Source organism: Emericellopsis atlantica (genome assembly GCF_019669845.1).
Source record: "Emericellopsis atlantica unplaced genomic scaffold F5Z01scaffold_4, whole genome shotgun sequence".
Lineage (NCBI taxonomy): Eukaryota > Fungi > Ascomycota > Sordariomycetes > Hypocreales > Bionectriaceae > Emericellopsis > Emericellopsis atlantica.
Genome location: NW_025764706.1, coordinates 362,484 through 383,453, shown reverse-complemented (window position 1 = coordinate 383,453; position 20,970 = coordinate 362,484). Strand labels below are relative to the sequence as shown.

The 20,970-nt window shown below is 57.0% G+C and overlaps 6 protein-coding genes across 6 annotated transcripts; 2 read left to right on the top strand and 4 right to left on the bottom strand.

Annotated features, from left to right (window-relative positions):
• Window positions 1-2,482: 2,482 nt before the first annotated feature.
• Window positions 2,483-5,244, top strand: F5Z01DRAFT_646047 (WD repeat protein). The gene is made up of 4 exons (XM_046262880.1): window positions 2,483-2,897; window positions 2,972-4,267; window positions 4,321-4,758; window positions 4,808-5,244. Exons 1-4 carry the CDS (start codon window positions 2,661-2,663, stop codon window positions 4,832-4,834), a joined length of 1,998 nt encoding a protein of 665 aa, XP_046121400.1. The 5' UTR covers window positions 2,483-2,660; the 3' UTR covers window positions 4,835-5,244.
• A 1,049-nt stretch (window positions 5,245-6,293) lies between these two features.
• Window positions 6,294-9,289, bottom strand: F5Z01DRAFT_646039 (zinc metalloprotease mde10). The gene has a single exon (XM_046262879.1). The coding sequence runs from the start codon at window positions 8,810-8,812 to the stop codon at window positions 6,320-6,322; it is 2,493 nt and encodes an 830-aa protein (XP_046121399.1). The 5' UTR covers window positions 8,813-9,289; the 3' UTR covers window positions 6,294-6,319.
• Window positions 9,290-9,909: 620 nt separating this feature from the next.
• Window positions 9,910-12,574, bottom strand: F5Z01DRAFT_391305 (acetate-CoA ligase). Its single transcript, XM_046259485.1, has 6 exons — window positions 12,335-12,574; window positions 12,235-12,258; window positions 10,981-12,170; window positions 10,667-10,927; window positions 10,207-10,611; window positions 9,910-10,150 (listed from the first exon to the last, which is right to left on the bottom strand). Exons 1-6 carry the CDS (start codon window positions 12,396-12,398, stop codon window positions 10,088-10,090), a joined length of 2,007 nt encoding a protein of 668 aa, XP_046121398.1. The 5' UTR covers window positions 12,399-12,574; the 3' UTR covers window positions 9,910-10,087.
• A 1,208-nt stretch (window positions 12,575-13,782) lies between these two features.
• Window positions 13,783-15,402, bottom strand: F5Z01DRAFT_391276 (replication factor C subunit 5). The gene is made up of 3 exons (XM_046259484.1): window positions 15,190-15,402; window positions 14,516-15,138; window positions 13,783-14,451 (listed from the first exon to the last, which is right to left on the bottom strand). Exons 1-3 carry the CDS (start codon window positions 15,274-15,276, stop codon window positions 14,103-14,105), a joined length of 1,059 nt encoding a protein of 352 aa, XP_046121397.1. The 5' UTR covers window positions 15,277-15,402; the 3' UTR covers window positions 13,783-14,102.
• A 181-nt stretch (window positions 15,403-15,583) lies between these two features.
• F5Z01DRAFT_646030 (ribosomal protein L10e/L16) lies at window positions 15,584-16,703 on the bottom strand. Its single transcript, XM_046262878.1, has 2 exons — window positions 16,066-16,703; window positions 15,584-16,004 (listed from the first exon to the last, which is right to left on the bottom strand). The coding sequence occupies exons 1-2, from the start codon at window positions 16,486-16,488 to the stop codon at window positions 15,675-15,677; spliced, it is 753 nt and encodes a 250-aa protein (XP_046121396.1). The 5' UTR covers window positions 16,489-16,703; the 3' UTR covers window positions 15,584-15,674.
• F5Z01DRAFT_733877 (replication factor RFC1 C terminal domain-containing protein) lies at window positions 16,704-20,336 on the top strand. The gene is made up of 5 exons (XM_046266748.1): window positions 16,704-16,972; window positions 17,022-17,067; window positions 17,121-17,162; window positions 17,218-19,794; window positions 19,848-20,336. Exons 1-5 carry the CDS (start codon window positions 16,873-16,875, stop codon window positions 20,164-20,166), a joined length of 3,084 nt encoding a protein of 1,027 aa, XP_046121395.1. The 5' UTR covers window positions 16,704-16,872; the 3' UTR covers window positions 20,167-20,336.
• Window positions 20,337-20,970: the final 634 nt, after the last annotated feature.

The following is a 20,970-nucleotide window of genomic DNA, read 5'->3' as shown; positions in this document are numbered from 1 at the left end:
TTGCGGTCACTTTTGTCTGGTTGTGGCTGAAGGGCTCGAATAGGTCAATTTTCTCAATCGGCCTGGACAATGTTGATTTATTGTCTACTAGTCTGCATTGTTACGTAGAATCATAGCGAGGCAGCTCGACGAGCTCTTTCTGAACGCACTCAAGTTCCTACTCGAGAGCCTCACTACGAGGCGTACCTTAGTAAGCACAGGGTTGTCACATGTACGGTACGTAGATGCGTAGTACAAGATGGTGGACGCGGGGGTCTCGCGGCTGAATCAACAAGAATGCTACAGACTAGGACTCGGGCGGGTGTCGTCCTACTCGCCATCAAGCCTCACACGATGCTGCATGAATGCCGTTGCGTAGCAAGGCTTGTAGTTGTGACTGATGAGGCCTGGCCAAGTACGTAGTATTATTAGGCTGTGGGTGCCTGGGTGGACGGATCACTGGGCACGACTCATGCGCACACGGCATCTTGCATCAGGAGGTGGCATCAGGATGTAAAGCCTCCCAGCTGCAGGTTGTGGTCGAAGGGCCGCAGGACGCGGTCGATGGGGTGAAGGCTACTGCGTAGATTGAAGATTTGGCCTTCGCCAAGTTGTGCCAGTGACCGTCCAGCGTGCTGTGCCTGGAGGACAATTTGACCAGAGCTCCTACAGCAACAACAAATGTCAGCAACAACAAGTTTGCTCTGGCGCGGCGTGGGGATGCTGCGTGGCAGATGATGCGGTGCAGGCCCAAGGAACATATTGTGCCAGGGGTTCCCGGCGGGCGTGGCCACACAAGCAAATGACCCCTGGCTCCACCGCCATCGGGGGCTGGGCGCTTGTCGCTTGTCGTGGTCTGGTCACTTCGCTCTGTTAGGTTCCAACGTGCATCTCTGCAAGAAGCCTCGCGATAACCCTGCCACTAGGATCAGTGAATAGCAGTTGCGGCCGCGCCGGCTGGCAGCAGAATGGACAGCTTGTCCACTGCCGGTAGTTTTACAGGGTCCATGTCGTGGTGGTTTGTGCCTGGACGCAGGCTGGAGCCTGGCGCTGTCTCGGAAGCAACTCCGCCAATTTAGCAGCGGATCTGCAACGATTCGACCACGCCTTAGGAGGTTGATGAGTGTCAGAATTGGGTTAGCTGCCCAGTCACGAGGCGTGGCCTCTGCTCCGTACTGGTGGCCGCTAACGCCGACATGCTGGCAGACGATTGTATCAACATTGTCTGCCAAGAGCTGGTTCAAACGCTAGAAACATGTAATGATGAAGATTGGCGTGGCGTGACGCCGATGATATGTAGAAGGGCCATCGTCGGGTCGCTAGAATAGGATAGATTCTGCCTGCATCTGGAGAATGTACTTCACCTGGATGTGACATGGCCTCCGGCTGCGCAGCAATTGGGGCTGGAATGAGTGTGATTCAAGACAAGCAACGGCTCGATAGTTCATTGTGATAAGAACCAGATTGATACAAACCCACAAACTCCAGTCCAAGTTCAGTCGCCTTGGAGTTGGGTTAGGTTGCCTTGCAGACAGGGTCATGACGCCTCCATGTCCTCTCAGCATAATCTGCAGAGTCTTGAAGGTCTGGGGCCACCAGTCAAAAGTTAAAAGGGCCAGGCCTGTGCAAGTGTCGAAAGTACGTACCGCGCTTGGTCGGTCCCACCAAAAGGGATTGACCGCTGGTGCAATGCTTTGAGGCCGATGGGGACTAGCGCGGGTTAATAAAGGCTGCAGCACCGCACCTGCCCAGTGCCAACGCTCCGGGGGTTTTCCTGGGCAGCTGCAGCCTGGGAGCAACTGCCAACAGCCAACAAGCGCCGCTCCAGTCTAGTCAGTGCCAGTGGACGGATTGATGAGTGATGACTGGACAGGTCTTTGGACATGACTGGAACCAATCCAAGGGAATCCAGCGTTGACGCAGGCAATGGAAACTTTGAGGCGCTGCCCCCCCCCTGGGGACGGTGACAAGCGTCCTAGCGACCCTTTTGACGTGGAACCGGGCAGCCAGCAGTCCATCCAAGACGCGGACGGGCCAGACCCACCTTAGATCCGTTCGGCTCATGTTTCGATTTCATCTCTTCGAGGGTCTGTGGACAAACCTTGGTTCCCCCAACATCACGAGCCTCGCTCACGACAGGATTCACAGCGCACACTCAAGACCTTTGGAAGTGACGCCCGCCGGCAGACACCACCCTCGCTCACACTTTTTCGCCCGCCCTGAGGTCCATCGGCGCCTTCAGTCTAGTTAGACGCACTCTCGCACCCAGCGTCCCCAGTGCGCCCACTCGCGGCGCGCCCGGGCTCGTCATCTCTCCGGATCTCGAATCTCGAAATCTCCTGGCCCTGAAATCTCCCCAGACAGCACAGCACCGGTTGGCGCGCGCGCACGCACACACGCTCGCACACGCCAGATCATCAGCCATCACTCTCACTCACTGCCTGCGCGACCGTAGGCCGAGGCGGCCAGTCATGGCCGTCAAAGAGTTCCTCGACTCGGATCGAGTCAATTTTCTCATCTGGAGGTTAGCACTCACACTCTCTCAACTCCCCCCGCTTGCCGTGACTTGTCACCCATCTAGTCCTTGATCGGTTCATGAGGCATTGCTCGTGCACGATCGAGCCGTCGCACAGTCGCAAGAACCTTGCCCCAATTCGCTCAGCTCACGAGGCTAACTCATCATGCTCATAGGTACCTCCTCGAAGGCAGTATGTCACGCTGGCACACGGCCCCCCGAGCACTTGCTAATATCTATAGATTACCGCGAGACTGCTGCCAAGTTTCAGAAGGAATGGCAGGTCAAGCAGCCACACCACCAATTCTCATTTGCGCCTCATGTCAAGGGCCACGCGCTCGTCTCCGTCATCAACAGAGGCCTTCTCTACCAGTCACTCGAGCGCCAACGCGCGAGCAGCCAGGTATGCACCAGGTTTGCCCAGGGCAAATCCCCCCAGACGCTCTGAGACATTTGTTGACTGATCCTTCCTCCCAGCTGTCTGATGATCTAGCTCGCACGGCAGAGGCCGAATCGCTGCAGGTCGGCATTTTTGGGCCCTTGAGCGCGCAGCCACCCGCCAAGGAGGAGGATGATGGGGTTCCCGCGACGACGATTGAGACAGTCACCACCACCCTGACGCCATTCGCACCACCGACGGTCACCACCACAACAGACGCGGCATCGGCATCGACCGCCCGAGTGCAGGATCACGCATCAGCGAATTCCGCCACGCCCGTCGCCGCTTCAGCAGAGGAAACTGAATTTCCTCGAAAACGATCTCACCCACACCTACAGAATGGCTCACCGATTAAAAGGCCACGACTCAGCCATGGATATGAGAATGGCACCACCGACGCAGCTCCGGGCACGGACCCGATGGACATTGATCAGGACCAGCATGACAACCACGCATACCCTTCACCACTGGAAGGGGAAGAAGCGACGAGCCCGATCCCCCATACTGAGGGCCCGGAGCAGGGCACCCAGCATGACAAAGTCGAGGAAATCACGCCGCACACGACGTTTATCCGCTTGACCGACGATAGATCGGCCTCTGGCCACTTTGCCTCACCGGGCGCCGACATGGGCGCGCAAGCCGCAAATGCCCCGACACTTTTACATTGCCAGTGGAACCCCAAGGACCCTTCGGTATTGGCCGCTGCTGGGAGCGGGGCGCTAGCCCGAATCTGGTCCGTCTCACGTGCGCCGACCTCAGACTCCGAGCTTCACCACGATCACGTGCCCTCAAATGGCCTGTCGCTGCTGGAGCCGGATGCACCGTTAAGCACTGTCGTTTCACAGCTAGCGTGGACAAGTGATGGAAACTCGGTGGCTCTAGTCGCCGAATCCGGCGGGCAGACGTCGATTCTTGTCTGCGCATCCAACGGTGGCATGCTCCAGACGTTTGATTCCGCTGCCGAGCAGGTGATCAAGCTTCTATGGAACAGGAGCAACACGGCGCTACTGGCGATATCACCATCGCCGGACGAGAACGGTGCGATCATTACGGTGTACCAGAATTTCCCGAATGGAACATCGCAGTCCCAGTCCGTGCTGTCCTACACACTGCCAGACCACGACATCAACGCGGCACCGCTGGATGCGAGCTGGATCAGCGATCTCGAGTTTATCATCTGCGGAGGCAACCTCCTCGCTACACTGTTCTGTGCCGAGGACAAGATTGTGCAGGTGCGCAAATTTGAAACGAAACCCGACGATGCCTTGCGCAGTGTGCTCTACGACTGGCACTCTGAGCTGACGGCAACTGGCAGTGAAACGGGGATCTTAGACGTACGTGTGCCGATTCTTTTTGTTACTGGAAGTATTTGCTGACTTGTTGCTAGCTTTGGGATACCAATGGACGGCGTCGGTCCATACAAGCCCACCAGGGTGCCATTACCTCGATGGAATGGCAGCCATTGACGGGCCCCGCGAATTCAGATGACGAGCGACTGATTGCCACTGGAGGCGAAGACTGCGCCATCCTCATATGGAACGCCCGCATGCCCGAGAGTAAACAGCGTTGCTTCCTAACCATGACCTCGCCCATCGTGCGGCTTGCATTCACACCCGATGGCGCTTTCATTGCTGGCGCGTCGGCGAGCCAGGTCTTGATCTGGAAGGTGTCCAGCCCGACATTCCCACGAGCTTCGTGGCGGCGCAAATCGCACCCCGGCTGGGAGAGCCCCAGAGCGGCCTCGGATAGCGACGAGGAGTATGCGGAGCACTGTCTCTGTTGGGATGCGAATGGGCAAAAGCTGGCCTACGGCTCGAACAGCAGAGTGAGTGACCAAGTCTCTTGTGAACAAGTGTGCAAGTTAACGAAACCAGCTGGCCATTATCAACTGGCGGCGATGACGAAGAAGAAAGACGACAAAAAAGTTCCTTTGTATTTGAAGCCCGACTTCCTCGGGGCTACTGACCATTCTTGGGTACCATATTCGGCCTTGCCGCCTTGTGTTACGAAATCTCTACGCATAGTACGGGCATGGGGGGGTCTCCTTGAGTAAGCGGCGTACTGGTTGGTGGGTTGGTATGGGGCGAGTGTCCCTGTCCCAGCGATTCTTTCTTTACTTTTGTGTGTGTTTGTTCAAATACCATACGGTGCAATCGGCGAGGTGTCAAGGGATCAATCATGCGAGGAGGATCGGAAGGCGGGCTGCTGCTACTATCTGGCAAGCGAGTGTTCTTTTTATCTACAGACAAGGCTGGGGCTATCATCTTGTACAACAATAGTTCCACAACATCAATAAAGAGTTGAACTCTATTTTGTCATTTGTGAGGAGGGCAAAGCAGGCGAGCGATAGCAGTTCGTCCGTGTTTCTGAGGCCTGGGTTTTCGTCATATGTCACCAACCGACTGCTGCCCCATGCGCGCCCGTCTCGAGTCCGACTGGAGTCCAGCAGCTAGCTTCCCACTTTCACCCCACCATCACCGTCGCGGTCAGGCCTCACCTCCAGATCGACGTTCCGTCGACTGCTCACCACAAAGTACTATATAACACAATCACTTTTTCTGCAAGGCGCGCGCCGCCATCAGCAGCTTCATTTTCACCCTCGACAACCTCCACCGAGATGGCAACGCGCACGCAGAAGACGCAGGAAATGGAGATTGACCTCCAGGCGCGAGGCAAGGATCACACCCACCGCGTCAACCAAGAGGACAACGTCGACTCGCGTTCATTTCGAATGGTCATTGGCGACGTGTGCGTTCCTCCCAAATCTCTTTTTTGTAATTTTACTTTTCTGACCTGGTATGTAGTCTGCCCGTGGACACGTACTATGCCACGCAGCAAAAGGATATCGCCATGCGAGCTCTGGATCAGCCTGAACTACTGCTCATGCACGCGCACGGCAACGATGATGTAGGTTGTTCGCTGGTGTCAGAGAAAAGGGCAAATGCCACAGACATGACACTGACAGCTTCGCAGTCCGTAGCAAGCCAGCGCTACAAGTTCATGTGCATGCTGCACGATCCAGAGGACAGAATGGAGGCGCCATCGCGTGCCATCAGGCCCGAGAAGCTATCGTCTAGGAGATCGTCCGGGAAGCAAGCCTGGAGGTGACTCATGTCTGAGCGGGATCCTTTTTCCTTGTAACGAGTATACGTATGATTGATGATGATGACCATGACGGAGGCAGCAGCAGGGCGTAGTAGTATACATCATATATATCCAAAATGATATTGTAGGAATGAATCTATAGAAAAAAACAACATGCTGGTGACGTGAACCATCAACCCATGATGATAACCCCGTATGCTCTGTTGCGCCACGAAACGCCATGACTATGCAATGCAAGCTTCCCATATATCCAAGAAAAAAAAAAAAAAAAAAGCAGCCGTCTACGCGTACCGTGTGCTCCCCGTCCGCTGCCATCCCCCCATCTCATAATTGTTGTTGTGGCCCATCTGCCGATTCTGGAACGGGCTGTTGGTATTGTCCTCGTAAATGTGCCCGTCGTGCGTGCCGTACTGGTGCGGGTTGAAGGGCTGGCTCGTCGGGTCGTGGTGGTCGCTGGGGAAGCGGTCGTTCCGGTTCTCCGGCTGCCAGTACCCTCCCACGGGCGGCGTGCTGTTCCCGCCCGACATCTCTGGTGGTGGCAGCGGTGACGGCTTCTTAGCCATGGCACGCTTCCTGGACCGGCGGCGCTGGCACCGGCGACAACTGCTCCAGATGCAACAGGCGATGCACAGGAGCAGCAGCCCGCCCACGACGCAGCACACGGGGATGGCAATGTTCTTATTGTTGCGGAACCAGTCCTGGATCCGGCCCCAGACAGAAGCGCCGTCACAGCTCCCGTTCTTGCAGTGGCCGTCGCCTGAACAGGGCGTCCCGTCGAGCAAATTGGTATTGTACATGCTGCATACGCTGCTGTCGTTGGATGCTCCGCGACAGGACAGCATGCAGCCATCGGTGCCGCCACAGGCCTCAATGTTCTCGTTGCCCGTGTCACCACCGCCCAGCATGGCGCGGCACTGCATGTCACGGTTCGTGCACTGGCCGGATGCGCACTGTAGACCGTCGCCGCACGAGTCGCCGTCGTTGAGATGCTTGTTGGAGGGACAGGTACCGCTGTCACCGGAGCACCTCTCCTCCGGGTCGCAGTCGCCGGTGCTCGCGCGACACACCGTGCCGTTCGACTTGAAAGCGCACTCGTCGGTGCAGCAGCCTTCGTTGGTAGGGTCGCACTCGGCGCCGTCACGGAACTTGCACGTCTCGGCGTTGCAGCAGCTGTTGTCGCCGCAGCCGTCGGTGCCGCCGCAGTCGCAGTCCTCGCCCTCCTCGACGATGCCGTTGCCGCACTGGCTGCCGGTGAAGGTCCCGACGTTGCGGTTGTTGGTCAGACACTGGCCATTGACGTTGCGCAGCAAGCCGGAGCAGATATTGCCGATGCTACAGGGCGAAAAGTCCTCAATCTTCTCGTCGGTGGACGGGTTCATGATGAAACCACCCCCGGCGTCGCAGGTGCTGGAACTAAAGGGGCAGCACGACTGCGAGTCGCGACTGACGGGGCAGGTTGAGCTGGTGCAGTCGTGGACGGCACCAAACGTGTGGCCCGTCTCGTGCGCAAAGATCTGCCACTCGGACGGCGTCCGGACGACGACGTTGGTCGCGGCCACCGTCTCGTTCCCGCCCTGGTCGTCGACGCCCTCGGACGAGCCAGACCGGCAGAGCTGCCCTCTCCACGCGAGGCCGACGGCGGTGTCGGTGCTACAGGTGGTGAGCAGCGTCCAGTAGGCGTTGCTGTCGGGATTCTGGCCACGCCACCCCGAGAAGAGGTTGAGTCGGTCGCCGAGCTTGACGCTGTTGCTGCAGGCGAGGTTCCATGGCGCGGAACCGGATTCGGACTGAGAACATGGCCGATCGATGACGGTGAGATTCCTAATCGCGAGCGAGATGCTAAAGGTGTCTTCGTACAGGGCAGAGGCTCGGTTCACCAGATCAATCACGTTCTTCTCAAGCGCATCGCGGTCGCTATCGAAATCGTCCCAGTAGTTGCAGTCGGTGGCGATGCCCACGAGCGCGACCAGGCGGGTGTCCGGGCATCCGCTGGTCGACCCGATGGTGGGATAGTAGTTGGCCCCCATGTCGTCCCCAACATTGTCGATTTGGCGACCAAACAGCGATTTTGCGGGCATCGCGGCGAGGTTTCGACTTTCCAGCTCCAGCTGCCGCCTCTCCAGGTCGTACCGGGTGTTGAACCCCAGATTGTCCGAGTCACAGGTGGCCGCGAGGCTGTCTCGCTTCAACTCGGACGGTCGAATGTCGGAGTCGCGATACACGACCATGAGGGCCTCGCCATCTGGGGACGCCGGAACCTCTGGGTCCTCTTCGTGCTTGACCTTGCGGTACTTTGCGTCTTGCTGGATGTGGTGGCTGACACCAAACACTCGAAAGGCGCCCTCGAACAAGGGCTTCTTGCCGTCACGGTGCACGATGATCCTGGCCCATCCCGCCTGTGTCCAACCGGTCGCTTTCTGTACGTGGGCACGTCCCTTGTACACCTTTCGGGCATTTCTGTCCACCTTCTCAACCTCCCGTATCGTGCCGTCGGGGTCCAGGCTCGTTATCGTCAAGTCCTCATGTAGGATGTCGTGATTTGGCTCGAGGGCCAGGCGTATAGGTATAGGGTCCAGACCATCCTGCCGTAGGTCGAAGACGAGGTCGAATTCAGAGTGAGCGTGTACCCTGTGGGCGGGCGTGTCGATGACGGGGTTTGTGACAATCGAGACGGCGCTGACGGCGTTGCGTTTTGTAGAATGGGCCGTTGTGGAGGACGAAAAGATGGCCGCGCCAGCGAGGACAGCCGTCGCTACAGATCGGAGGCTGATCATCTCGAGCGACAGAGGCTGGCGAGGGCCAGGAAGTGGCTTCTGTCCCGGAGGACGGGTTGGGAGAATGGATGTTATTGCGATCCGGCCATCCGTCTGTGGATTCTGACAGTGATACAAAGCTAACTGAGTACCTAAAGAAGCGACGGGCTCGAATCAGTGCGTCTGTTGTTCGACGAGCACCAAGAGAGGCACGATTGTATAGGGCCGGCTCGGGAATAGAATAAGGTAAGGCACTTAGAAAACACGTCAAATGAGGTTGTTCGAAGTAGAAGGAAAGGGCGGGTAATCGATGCTATCGAAGACAAGAAGGTTGGCGCAGCGTAATCGACCCGGAGTGTCGCTCTGCCGTCGAAGTGGACGGTGGACGTGAAGCGCGCGCTAGAGGGACGAGGGGCTATATCTGTCACCAGCACACTCTGGATGCTAAACTGAATTATGGGCATTCGTCAGCACTGCATTTCCTTGTTGAAAATAAGTAATGATAATAATAATAATAATAATAGGGGCTACGCCTTTGAATTCGTCCTGTCTCTGCTGTGCCAGAGCGCACTGGAGCTGGCCGCCCCTCAAACAGGACGTGTCGCACGTCAAGTCGGGGCCTGCTCCATGCTCATCGCTCCCATGCAGCCTGTCCGCGTACTCGCTCAGCACCCTACGCACAGCCACTCGCGCCTATCAGAGCATTCGAGTGATAATTATATTTAGTCCAGTCCAGTCCAGTCCAGTCCAGCGGCTCCACGGCTGGTATTGAAGAACACGAAGTGTGCGCAAGAAGCAACAAGTCCATGACTCTGCCAAGGGTGCTTCACGAGTAGCCTCCCAAGACCTGGATCTATCCCATCCAACGGCCACGCTCACCAACCCTCCATCGAGCTGCTGGCCTCGGCCTTGATGACGACGACACATGCACCTGGCTGATGTGAGATGGGAGGGCTGTCGTACAAGCATGTTGATTGCTCATTGACTGATTGATTACACAGTGAAGCTTAACTTAATCTGTATATGCCCAGGCTTTCTCGGTGGAGAAAGTCTTGGCCTGCCACGCGTCCAATGTGGCTGGATGCCATCTGCCGACGTGACTTGGACATACAAACGTACAGTGAAGATGAGTCGCTGGGACCGTAACGGGAACTTATAAAGCACAAATTGACAAGGCTAACATGACTATTCGGTCCAGCTACTCCAAACTTGCAGCAGATCCCTAGTCCAATTGCTGCTGTGACGGCGCTCCCTCTCCCCATCCCCTCTTCTCTTGGTAGTATTCTCCTCGCCAGATCAAGCCTTCTTCGACGCATGCACAGTACTGATAATCTTCTCGACAATGGAGGGATCCGAGAGCTGCCACTGGTTAGCGCCCCCATTCGCACCGCGTGGGACAATGATAGTGCACGAACCGTCGTAATGTCGCCCAGCTGGTCCTCCTCGCCCGCCAAGATCTTGCGCAGGATACGTCGCATGATCTTACCACTCCGCGTCTTGGGCAGGTCCGGCACAATGTACACAGTCTTGGGCGCCGCGAACGGACCGATACTCTTGCGCACTTGCAGGACAAACTCCTTGCGCAGCTGCTCGCTCGTCTCGTGGCCGTCCTTGAGCGCGACAAAGGCGCTGATGGACTGGCCCGTCAGCTCGTCCGCGACGCCGACCACCGCCGCCTCGGCGATGCCGTGGTGCTCGATGAGGGCCGCCTCGATCTCGGCTGTCGACAGGCGGTGGCCGCTCACGTTGATGACGTCGTCCACGCGACCGCGGATCCAGTAGAAGCCTTGGTGGTCACGACCGGCACCGTCACCGGTGAACTAGCAAATGTGTCAGCCTCGCAACGCCCTCTGAGACTCAAGTCCAGCTACTCACATAGTATCCCTTGTACACGTTCAGGTACGTGTCCATGTACCGCTTGTGCGAGCCATACACGGTGCGCGCCATGCTGGGCCACGGCTGCTTGAAGGCGAGGACGCCTTCGACGTCGTTGCCCTTGATTTCCTCGCCGGACACGGGGTCGACAATGGCGGGCTCGATGCCGAAGAAGGGCATCGAGGCACTCCCGGGCTTGGTCGGCGTCACACCCGCCAGTGGCGTGATGACGTTGGATCCCGTCTCGGTCTGCCAGTATGTCTGCGACTCGTCAGCAATGATGTTCCCAGTATGGTAGCGGTCAATCAGCCTACATCGACAACGTGAGCCTTCTCACGACCGACAACCTCAAAGTACCACTTCCAGATCTCGGCGGCAATGGGCTCGCCGACGGAGCCCAGGACGCGTAGGTGCTTCATCTCCGCCTTGACGTGCTCGTCGCCGGCCCGCTTGAGGAGACGCAGCGCCGTCGGCGCCACGTAGAACTGGGTCACCTTGTGCTTGTCGATAATGTCCCAGTACCGGGAGAAGTTGGGGTAGGCAGGGGTACCCTCGAAGACGACCGTGGTGACGCCGAGGAGGAGGGGCGCGTAGACGACGTACGTGTGACCGGTGATCCAGCCCACGTCACCGCCGCAGAAGTAGCGGTCGCCGTCGTGCAGGTCAAAGACGTACTTGCCGGTCATGGCGGCGCCTAGCAGGTAGCCGCCGGTGGTGTGCATGACGCCCTTGGGCTTGCCCGTCGAGCCCGAGGTGTAGAGGAGGAAGAGGGGATCCTCGGCGTTGACGGTCTCGGGGGGATAGTAGGCGGGCCACTTGTCGACCTCCTCGTGCCACCACCAGTCGCGGCCCTCGGTCCAGGGGATTTCGGCGCCGGTGCGCTTGTAGACGAGGCAGTGGGTGACGTCGGGGCACTGCTTGAGGGCGTCGTCGACAATCTTCTTTGTGCCGATGAGCTTGCCGCCGCGCTTGCCCTCGTCGGTGGTGATGACGACCTTGGACTGGCCGTCGATGACGCGGTCGCGCAGCGAGTCAGCAGAGAAGCCGGCGAAGACGACCGAGTGGACGGCGCCGATGCGGATGCAGGCGAGGATGGCGATCAGGGCCTCGGGAATCATGGGCAGGTAGATGGCGACGGTGTCGCCCTTGCGCACGCCCATCTGCTTGAGGACCCACGAGGTCTTGGAGACCTGGCGCAGGAGCTCGGCATAGGTCAGCTCGCGGCCGTCACCGGGCTCGTCGGCCTCGTAGATGATGGCGACGCGGTCCGGGTCCTTGTGCGCGTGGCGGTCGACGCAGTTGTAGCATGCGTTGAGCTGGCCCTCGGTGAACCAGGAGACGTCGCCGTTGGTGAGGGAGCCACTGCGGACGGTCTGGAAGTCGCGCTGCCATGACAGCATCTGGCGCGCCTGGCGACCCCAGAAGGAGGTGGGATCCGTGATGGACTCTTCGTAGAGCTTCTTGTACTCCTCCATGTTGGCCAGATGAGGCTTGCTGGGGTGGTCTATGGGCGGATGGTCAGTCTCCAGGCTAGGTACCTCGTGAGGGCGAGAGGAGGGAGCTCTTACTGGCAAGCATCTTCTCGGGAGGATCTGTGACAGGCAAGGCCGTGGTTAGCAGGTTGCTGGTTGCGCCTCATGTATTCTAGGGGGCACTGGTCGAGCTTACGGAATGTGTCTACGCCGTGCGCCTCGGCGACGACTTTAGGGTGGCTTTCTCCAGCTTCCGCCATGGCTGTGATGTGTGTTGTTTTGGTCGTCTGTGTCGAATCTCGCTCAGTTCGCTCAGTGAAGCTCTCACGGGGCAGCGTTAAATGTCAAGCAAGCGCAGTCAGCTGTCGCGGGGCACTGGAAATATTATTGTGACAGTACGGATAGAAGCGCTGGAACCCTTTCCCTTTCAGGGCAGCTCAGGGTGCCGATGCGGGGTAGCGGGGGGTCCAGTCTCGTGCTTCCACTCCGGCCGGCCGTGCGTAATGGCTGGAATGCGACGGGCTAGCGGGCGAGAGCTGTTCTGCAAGACTGTGCGTACTGACTCTGGGGATGAGGCCAGTTAATACGGCTGGAGTGTGTAGGTTCGTGGTAGATGAGTGGAGGATGTCAAGCTGTGCGCAGGATGAGAGGAGAGGAGAGGAGAGGAGACTGGAATGTCAATGGATGCAACAACGGCAAGAGCGACTGCAGGAGGACATGGAGGGAAGGTCGCGAGACAGGGCACCGGGACGCTCTTATGGAAGCGTCCAACTGTCTACTAGTAGTCTATGTCCAGTCGCGTGCGCAACGATGGACGGTAACTAATGGGATACTAGAGGGGTCCATGTCCCCAGACCACTGCAGGCATTGCGTCAGGCGGGGGACCCCAATGGCAACGATGGCGTTGCCAATTCTCAGTGCTGATATTCCCGTGATGCGTGCCGAAATGGACCCAGCCAAGCACACGAAGGGTGTCCTTTCCCCCAGGCCCAGCCCCGACGCGCGCATCCGTTGCCCCGAGCAGCCAGTCGTGGTAGCCGAAGCCATGCTCGGCTGGAGATTAGCCGTCACTCTCTCTCTCCGCGGAGGGCACCTCATTAATTCACGCAGAATCATCCATGCGGCGAGACAGCCTAATTCGACCATGAGCTGCTTTGTCCCATCTGAGCCATATTATTCATTATATACCGCTCGACGCAACGCAAGGGTTCTGCGCCGATCGAGTGGACGGACGTGTGGAAGCTGGAGACGATGCCACCAGCCGGCTGGGCTGAGGGTTCCACTCCACCACCCACTGGCACCATTCTCATTGCAGGTTGCGTAACCTCTCCCTTCAATTCATCCCGCAGATGCATGACCTCAGCCGGCATCGGGTTCCTTTCGTTTCTCTCGTCTGCGCCCACGCGCGAATGTGGCCAGGCGCAGGAACATGGGCCTGGGGTTAATACAACACCGCATCAGGTTGCCTCTGCAGACCCATCCATTTGTATGCAATGCGCAACCGCCATCAAGAACAATTAGAAATCAAACCCATCTCAAACGGTACTCCATTGCACGGCCCAGCCATCGCGATGCCAGTTATATTCGCGTCCGCCTAGCTTCCATCAGTGATGCAACATCCACCACCCCCAACCACGCCTAGCTTCCCCTCAGTCCCCCGCATTTGGGGAGATCGGCGCTCATTCATGACATCGTTCTGGCTTGGGCCTCGCAACTGGTCGATGCCCTCCGATCCTGTGGATTCATCATTCTTCAGACTTTAATTTCTGCCTGATGCACGTTTGAATAAACCCTGCTGAGATCGATGGGTCTACTCCGTAATGCTGTAACTTTAAAATTGGGATGAACCCTTGGCAGGACGTCGCCAGCTCATAAGTGGTTGTGACGTTGCCCCAAAGTGAGCTAATACAGACCTCGTTCTGCACGCCATACGCCAATCCATTGATGATGATGACAGCCGCCGCTCACATGTCCATGCTCATCAGGTACATCTCGTACACCCTCATGAACTTGGCCACAAACGCTTCCAGGTGGAAAATCACCTTGGTCCCCGTCTTGATCCTGTGCTCGTAGAACGCCGACCACTGTATCACCTCGCCCTTGAGTGTGTCGTCAATCATCGGCAGCAGCTTGAACGTCAGGGTCTTGAGGATTGTCGTCGCCGGTATGCAGTGTGTCAGGAGATCGTACAGCTTCGCCCGGACCTGCATGATGCGCGCGGGCGAGTGCTCCTCGATGATCTCCCTGGCGACCTGCCCTATGAGCGCCTCCCAGTCGGCCGGAGGGATTGGTGTTTTTTCCGTCACTTTCTCACTGAAGCACAGATGTCAGCACGCGCACTCCACAGGATAACGTGACAAGGACGCGAGATACTCACTTTTGTGCGTGCACAGCCTCGTACATGAGCAGCGCTCTTCGTAGATTCCTCCCACTCTCCCTGGCGATCCGCATATTCAGCTCCGTCACCACGGGCCAGCCAAGCTTCTTGGCCGACACGGCCAGCACGTCGCAAATCTCCTCGTGCGTCGGCGCCGCCACCCGGACCAGCAGCGTCCTCGACCGAATCGGCGCAATGATATTGGCCGTCGAATTGGCCAGCAGGATCAGCCGCAGGTTGGGCGAGTACTTCTCCATGGTCCGGCGCAGCGCCGCCTGCGCGTCGCGCGTCAGGTGGTCCGCCTCGTTGATCACCACCACCTTGAACTTTTGCCGCGCCGACTGGTCCACCTGCTGCGTCTGCGCCACCTCCTTGAGCAGGTCCTGCACGACGACGCGGTCATAGTTGCCCACGTCCGAGGGTGTGATCTCGAGGTGGTAGTTGGATGCCACAATGTTGAACTCGAGCTTGCGGTTGCTCGTCGTCTGGAACACCCGCGCGTCGATCTTGATCTTCTCCACGCCCGGCCCGTACAGCTCCTTGAGCGTGGCGACGATGCGCGTCTTCTTCCCCGCGCCAGACGGGCCGTAGACGAGGAGATGCGGAAAGTCGCCGCTTTGTGCCTGGCCAGATTGTCAGCTTCTGTAGTCATGCCCAGCGGCAGCGAAACGCACAAGCGACTGTAACCGATCGGACAGCTCAGGGTGGTATGTGAGGGCTTCGAGGGAGCGTGGACGGTGCTTGTCGACAATGAGGGCCATGTTTGCGGTCGGTATTCAGCTCGTGATTAGGGTGTCGGAGCTGCCGTGGAAAGTGAAGTTTCTGGGGAGACGCGTCAGGCGCGTAAAGTGGTTGACGGGCTGATCATAGCGTCCAAAGTGGGTCTGCTCAGGCGGCCGTGCACGGGCCTTCGGTGATGGCCATACTGCTCCTCAGCGTGCTTTTTTATTTGGATGCAATGAATTGGTAAGAATTACTTGTCAGATGAATAAAGCTAAGGTGAAATTTCTTAATGAACATGTACGTACGCAGTCAATAGTACTCGCAACCGCATAATGACTGCCTTTCACTCGAACGTTCAAGGTGGACCAAAATCTGGGTCTCATGATTTTATACACAGGCAACGCCCGTAATATACACTGCTACATCATACAAGCTCTCATGGCTTTGGTTGCGACTCCGTCTTGCTCCCAGGCTGCGTAATCGAAGTCGGCGACGACGCCTCCAGCATCTCCTGGGGGGCGATGTGTCTCCTCGGAGCCTTCAACTCCTCCAATGTGAGACCATTGTCCAGCGGTGTGATGCCGACAATGGGCGCATCCCCCTTCTTCGCAAACGCCCACTGCCCCGGCAGCTTGTTGCCGGCCAGACGGAAGGCGTCTCGCACGATGGCCTCGTGAATCTTGCCTCGAATCTCAAACACGATCTGGCTGACGGCGATTCGCGCAGCCCAGTGGTCGAAAGAACCCTTACCCTTACCCATACGCATCTTTTGATCTCGTTAGTGCGCTGTTCATATCATGTTGCCCTTGGAGGAATCCCGAACTCACATCGTTTCCGCTGACAAACACGCCAATGTTGCAGTTCTTCCGCTTGTACAGCCTGTACTTCTCACCACGCAGGCGTGCCTTGATGGTGCTCTCCGCCGTCTGTAGCGACTTTGCGCTGATGCGTCGGTGGTGGTCGATCATGCGCAGCCCGTAGTCTCCCCACATCACCGTCGTGCCCTTGGCCGAGCCGCCGGTGGCCACACGAGGTCGGCCCTTGGCCATCTTGTCCTTGCGGTTGAGTTTGGGCTCGAGCCAGTTGCCCATGGCTGTGGTGGTTGTCGAGAAGGCTCGAGCATTCTGGAGGCGTCGTGCGGCGTCGAGTGCTCGTGTCGGTGTCGCTCGGGCAGTCTGAAGGGCCGTCGCATTGCCCAGCGACAAGCCTCGAAGGGCGCCGACCAGTGTCGACGAGTGCGCAGGCTTCATTGTGCTGGGTTGTGATGGAATTGGATGCCCATGAACGCTTGTCGTCGTCGTTGATGAGCTCCAGAAATTCTGTAAACCTGAAAGCCACAGAGTGGAGCCGCACTTTGGCGGCGCCTGACTGGTCAGGCTGCCAACGATCCCCTGCGCCTGCCGCTCCTCAAGGCACTTAAGGCTGTCCCACTTCTTCGCGTCACGTTCGCGTTGCTCTGGTCGTCAGATTTCGGGGTGGTGCACGTCACTTCCGAGTCTTGACGTGCGTGCATCTTAGGCTGCCACCTCTGCCTGGCTATACAGACGGCCTTACGCGACACTTTCTGGGCTTCACAAATACTGCGTTGGCTCAATTCTTGTGTCCGTCTTCGTTTGCCCATCCTATCCGACAAAATGCCTGATATCCGTTCCTTCTTTGGGCCGAAGGGTGGTGCTGCCCCCACGCCAGCTAAACCAGCTCCCAAGGCCGATGCTGGAACCAAGAAACGCAGTAGTAAGGAATTGGCGTCTAAATCGATTGCGAAAGCTGATTCAAATCATAGGGGGACGCAAAGTTGTCGAGGACAGTGATGAGGATGATGTTGTCGAGTAAGAAGCACTCCACAACGATCATCATCTTGCTTCCGCTGACCTTTCTCAAGAGTGAAACCCGCCGCTAAACCTGCGCCCAAGAAGAAGGCAGTGTATGTGGTTCTGTTTGTTGACTTGTTTTGTGGCCACCGCTAAATCCCAGGCCAGTGATGCCGAACCCAGAGGCACGGCGATATCTGCAGATGCCTACTTCGCGTCCAGCAAGGGGAACAAAACAGCCCATCCCGAACCAGCCAAGAAGACTACTGAGGTTCCCGTCCGGGCGAGCCCACGAGGCAAACCGGCTGCCCCGAAGGCACCAGTACCTGCGAAGAACGAGACTCCCACAAAGAAGCGAAACACCAAAAGCCACACCAAGGTAGAATCGGACGACGATAAGGACGCTTATGTCGACCAAGAAGACGATGAGGACGACGATATCTTTGCAGCGGATGCCAAAGGTCGTAGCAAACGCAAGACGGACGATTACGAGGAAGCTGAATCGGAAGAGGACGACATACCACAGCCCAAGCGCGCGCGAGGTCGGCCAGCGGGAAGCAAGAACAAAGCGGACGATGCCAAAACTGCGGCAAGCGCAAAGAAGCGCAAATCTCCCGAAGACGACGAGGAAGAGGAAGAGGAGGCCCCTCCAAAGAAGGCAGCCAAACCCAGAGCTCCGAGGACGCAAAAGGCTGCCGACTCTGAGGATCCCGAATACCAGAGCATCATTAACAGCGTTGCTACGGTCCGAGCCCCGACACCACCACCACAACAGGACGGGGCCAAGTTCGACTGGCGCAAGTCAAAGGCTGGGGGCGGCAACTCCGCGTCAGCTCCTTCAGCGCCATTAGACGAGATGCCGGAGGGCCAGGAGGATTGCCTGATTGGCCTGACGTTTGTCTTTACTGGCGTCTTGCAGCAGATTGCTCGTGAAGACGCCCAGGCGCTGGTCAAGAAATATGGTGGCAAGGTGACAACAACACCGAGCAGCAAGACCAGTTTCGTAGTCCTCGGTCAAGATGCTGGCCCCAGTAAGCTGGCCAAGATCAAGGCGCAGGGTATCAAAACAATTGACGAGAATGGACTCTTCGACCTGATCAGGAAACTGCCTTCCAACGGCGGTTCAGGAAAGGGCGCAGCCAAGGCCGCCGAGAAGAAGAAAGCCGACGAGGAAAAGATCAAGTTGCAAGCCGCGGAGATGGAGAAAGAGGAAATGGCAAAGAAGGCGGCAGCGGCCAAAGCAGCTAAGGAAGCCGAAGCCAGGGGCGCACCGAAACCCAAAGCGACAGTCGACTCCACGACCCAGCTTCTCACATCTAAATATGCACCAACACAGCTTAGCCACATCTGCGGCAACAAGGGCAACGTGGAGAAGATACAAAGCTGGCTCAACAACTGGCAGAAATCGAAGAAGTACGACTTCAAGAAAAGGGGGGCCGACGGGCTGGGTGGCGAGCGCGCGTTGATCCTGTCGGGGCCACCAGGCATTGGCAAAACCACCGCCGCACACCTGGCTGCGAAGCTCGCGGGCTACGATGTGATCGAGAGCAACGCCAGTGACACGCGCAGCAAGAAGCTCGTCGAAAACGGCGTGAGCGATGTCATGAACAATACATCGCTGCTGGGATTCTTTGCTGGCACGGACAAGAGCGTCGATACCGCCAAGAAGCACATTGTCCTCATCATGGACGAGGTTGACGGCATGTCGGCCGGTGACAGAGGCGGCGTCGGCGCCCTGGCAAAGTTCTGCCGCAAGACCGAAGTGCCCCTGATCCTCATTTGCAACGAGCGCAAGTTGCCGAAGATGAAGCCATTCGACCATGTGGCTTTTGACATTCGCTTCAATCGCCCTACCGTTGACCAAGTTCGGTCTCGCATCATGACAATCTGTCTCAGGGAAGGCCTGAAATTGCCTGTGCCTGTCATCGACGCTCTTATCGAGGGTAGCAACAAGGATATCCGGCAAATCATCAACATGATCTCGACCGCCAAGCTTGATCAGACGAGCATGGACTATGATCAGTCCAAGAAGATGTCCAAGGCATGGGAGAAGCACGTTGTGCTCAAACCATGGGATATCTGTCAGAAAATGCTGGGTGGAGGCTTGTTTGCAGAATCCAGCAAGGCGACTCTGAACGACAAGATTGAGCTCTATTTCAACGACCACGAGTTCAGCTACCTGATGATTCAGGAAAATTACCTTCGCACAAAGCCAATGTTGTTGAACAACAAGGGGTACACGCAACGTGAAGAGCGTCTCAAGGCGTTGGAGCTGTTCGATGCGGCCGCTGAGAGCATCAGTGATGGTGACCTGGTCGATAGGATGATTCATGGTCCTCAACAGCAATGGTCTCTGATGCCTACACACGCTGTCTTCAGCACGGTCAGACCTGCCAGCTACGTGTCCGGGATGCTGACGGGCTCCAACTTCACCTCCTGGCTTGGCAACAACAGCAAGACAGGCAAGCTTGGACGTTTCACTCGCGAGATACACTCTCACATGCGTCTCAAGTCTTCCGGCGATCATAATGAGATTCGTCAGGAGTACATGCCTGTGCTGTGGAACCAACTCGTCAACAAGCTCCAGCTTTTTGGCACCGAAGCCATTCCAGAAGCCATCGAGCTTATGGACAGCTACTACCTCACACGCGATGATTTCGATGCCATCCAGGAGCTCGGCGTCGGCTACATGGCTGAAGAGGGTGTCAACATCGAAACTAAGACCAAGGCTGCTTTTACAAGGACGTAAGTGATTTGACATTTCCCATCATGCAGGGCATTGCGCTAACAAGCTACAGTTACAACGCGGCAAGCCATCCTATTCCATTCCTGAAAGCAAGCAATGTCACTGCTCCAAAGCAGCAGGCCAAGGAAGCCCCTGATCTGGAGGAGGCCATTGAAGAGGAAGACGATGCTCAACTTGCGGAGCCAGCCGAAGACGACGACGAGGAGATTGACTTGAAGAAGGACAAGCTGATCAAAGCTCCCAAGAAGAAGCCCACGAAGAAACCAGCAAAGAAGGTAACGAAGGCTGCGGATGATGAGGACGATGCCGACAAACCTAAGAAGGGCAAAGGCAAGGCCAAGGCCACCACTGGGAAAGGAAAGGCCAAGTGAGATGGGTTGTTTGACTTGAAAAATCACCATGGCTGCATCTTGTATCATCGCCACCGGGAATGGGGAACTTGCTTGAGCTACTGCTAGACTAGTGGCTTGTACGACATATACTGTGTTCAAGACCGGCAATGTCACGGTCTAAATGTTGAATACAATTAATTCAATCTATGAGCCAATGATTTGCAATCTTCGTAGCTGGGATAATTGCTGTAGCATAGGACTGGACGTGTCTAGCGTTGGTTTACGTTGGCCCCTTTTTTGTGAGGTGTTAACGAACAAGAGCATGCTGTTCTACCAAGTAAACCGTGGAAACAATCTAGAATAGATCATTTCACACTGACCTGGCCTGTCTATAGGACCGCATGTCTCATTCACCATACCTAAAATTCCGCCTCTGAGCACGAGGCTGTCGCCCCGGGGGCCCATGAGTGACTTCAGCGAGAGCGATGATGAGAACGTAGAGATGGCGGTTGTTGGTCGAATGTGACGACCACGTCGATGATATATTCCCAATTATACACTCCAGATCCTGCGAGTGCCCGAGAGCGACCCCTGGTTGATATCGTACAAAGTCATTTTGATGTGACAACACATAACAGTTCACCCCTTTTCCCCCCAAACATTCTGCAACCGCCATGCAATGACGAAAAGACACCGTAGATCATGAGAGGAGCATTATACACAACGGCTGTAGCCCTTCAACGCCTGTTTGAGAACCTTTGACCATCTAATAGTACACAACAATGTGACATGACGAGAAGCCCTCGCGTCCCGAAATTACAGGGTGGAGTGGTGGTGGGCCGC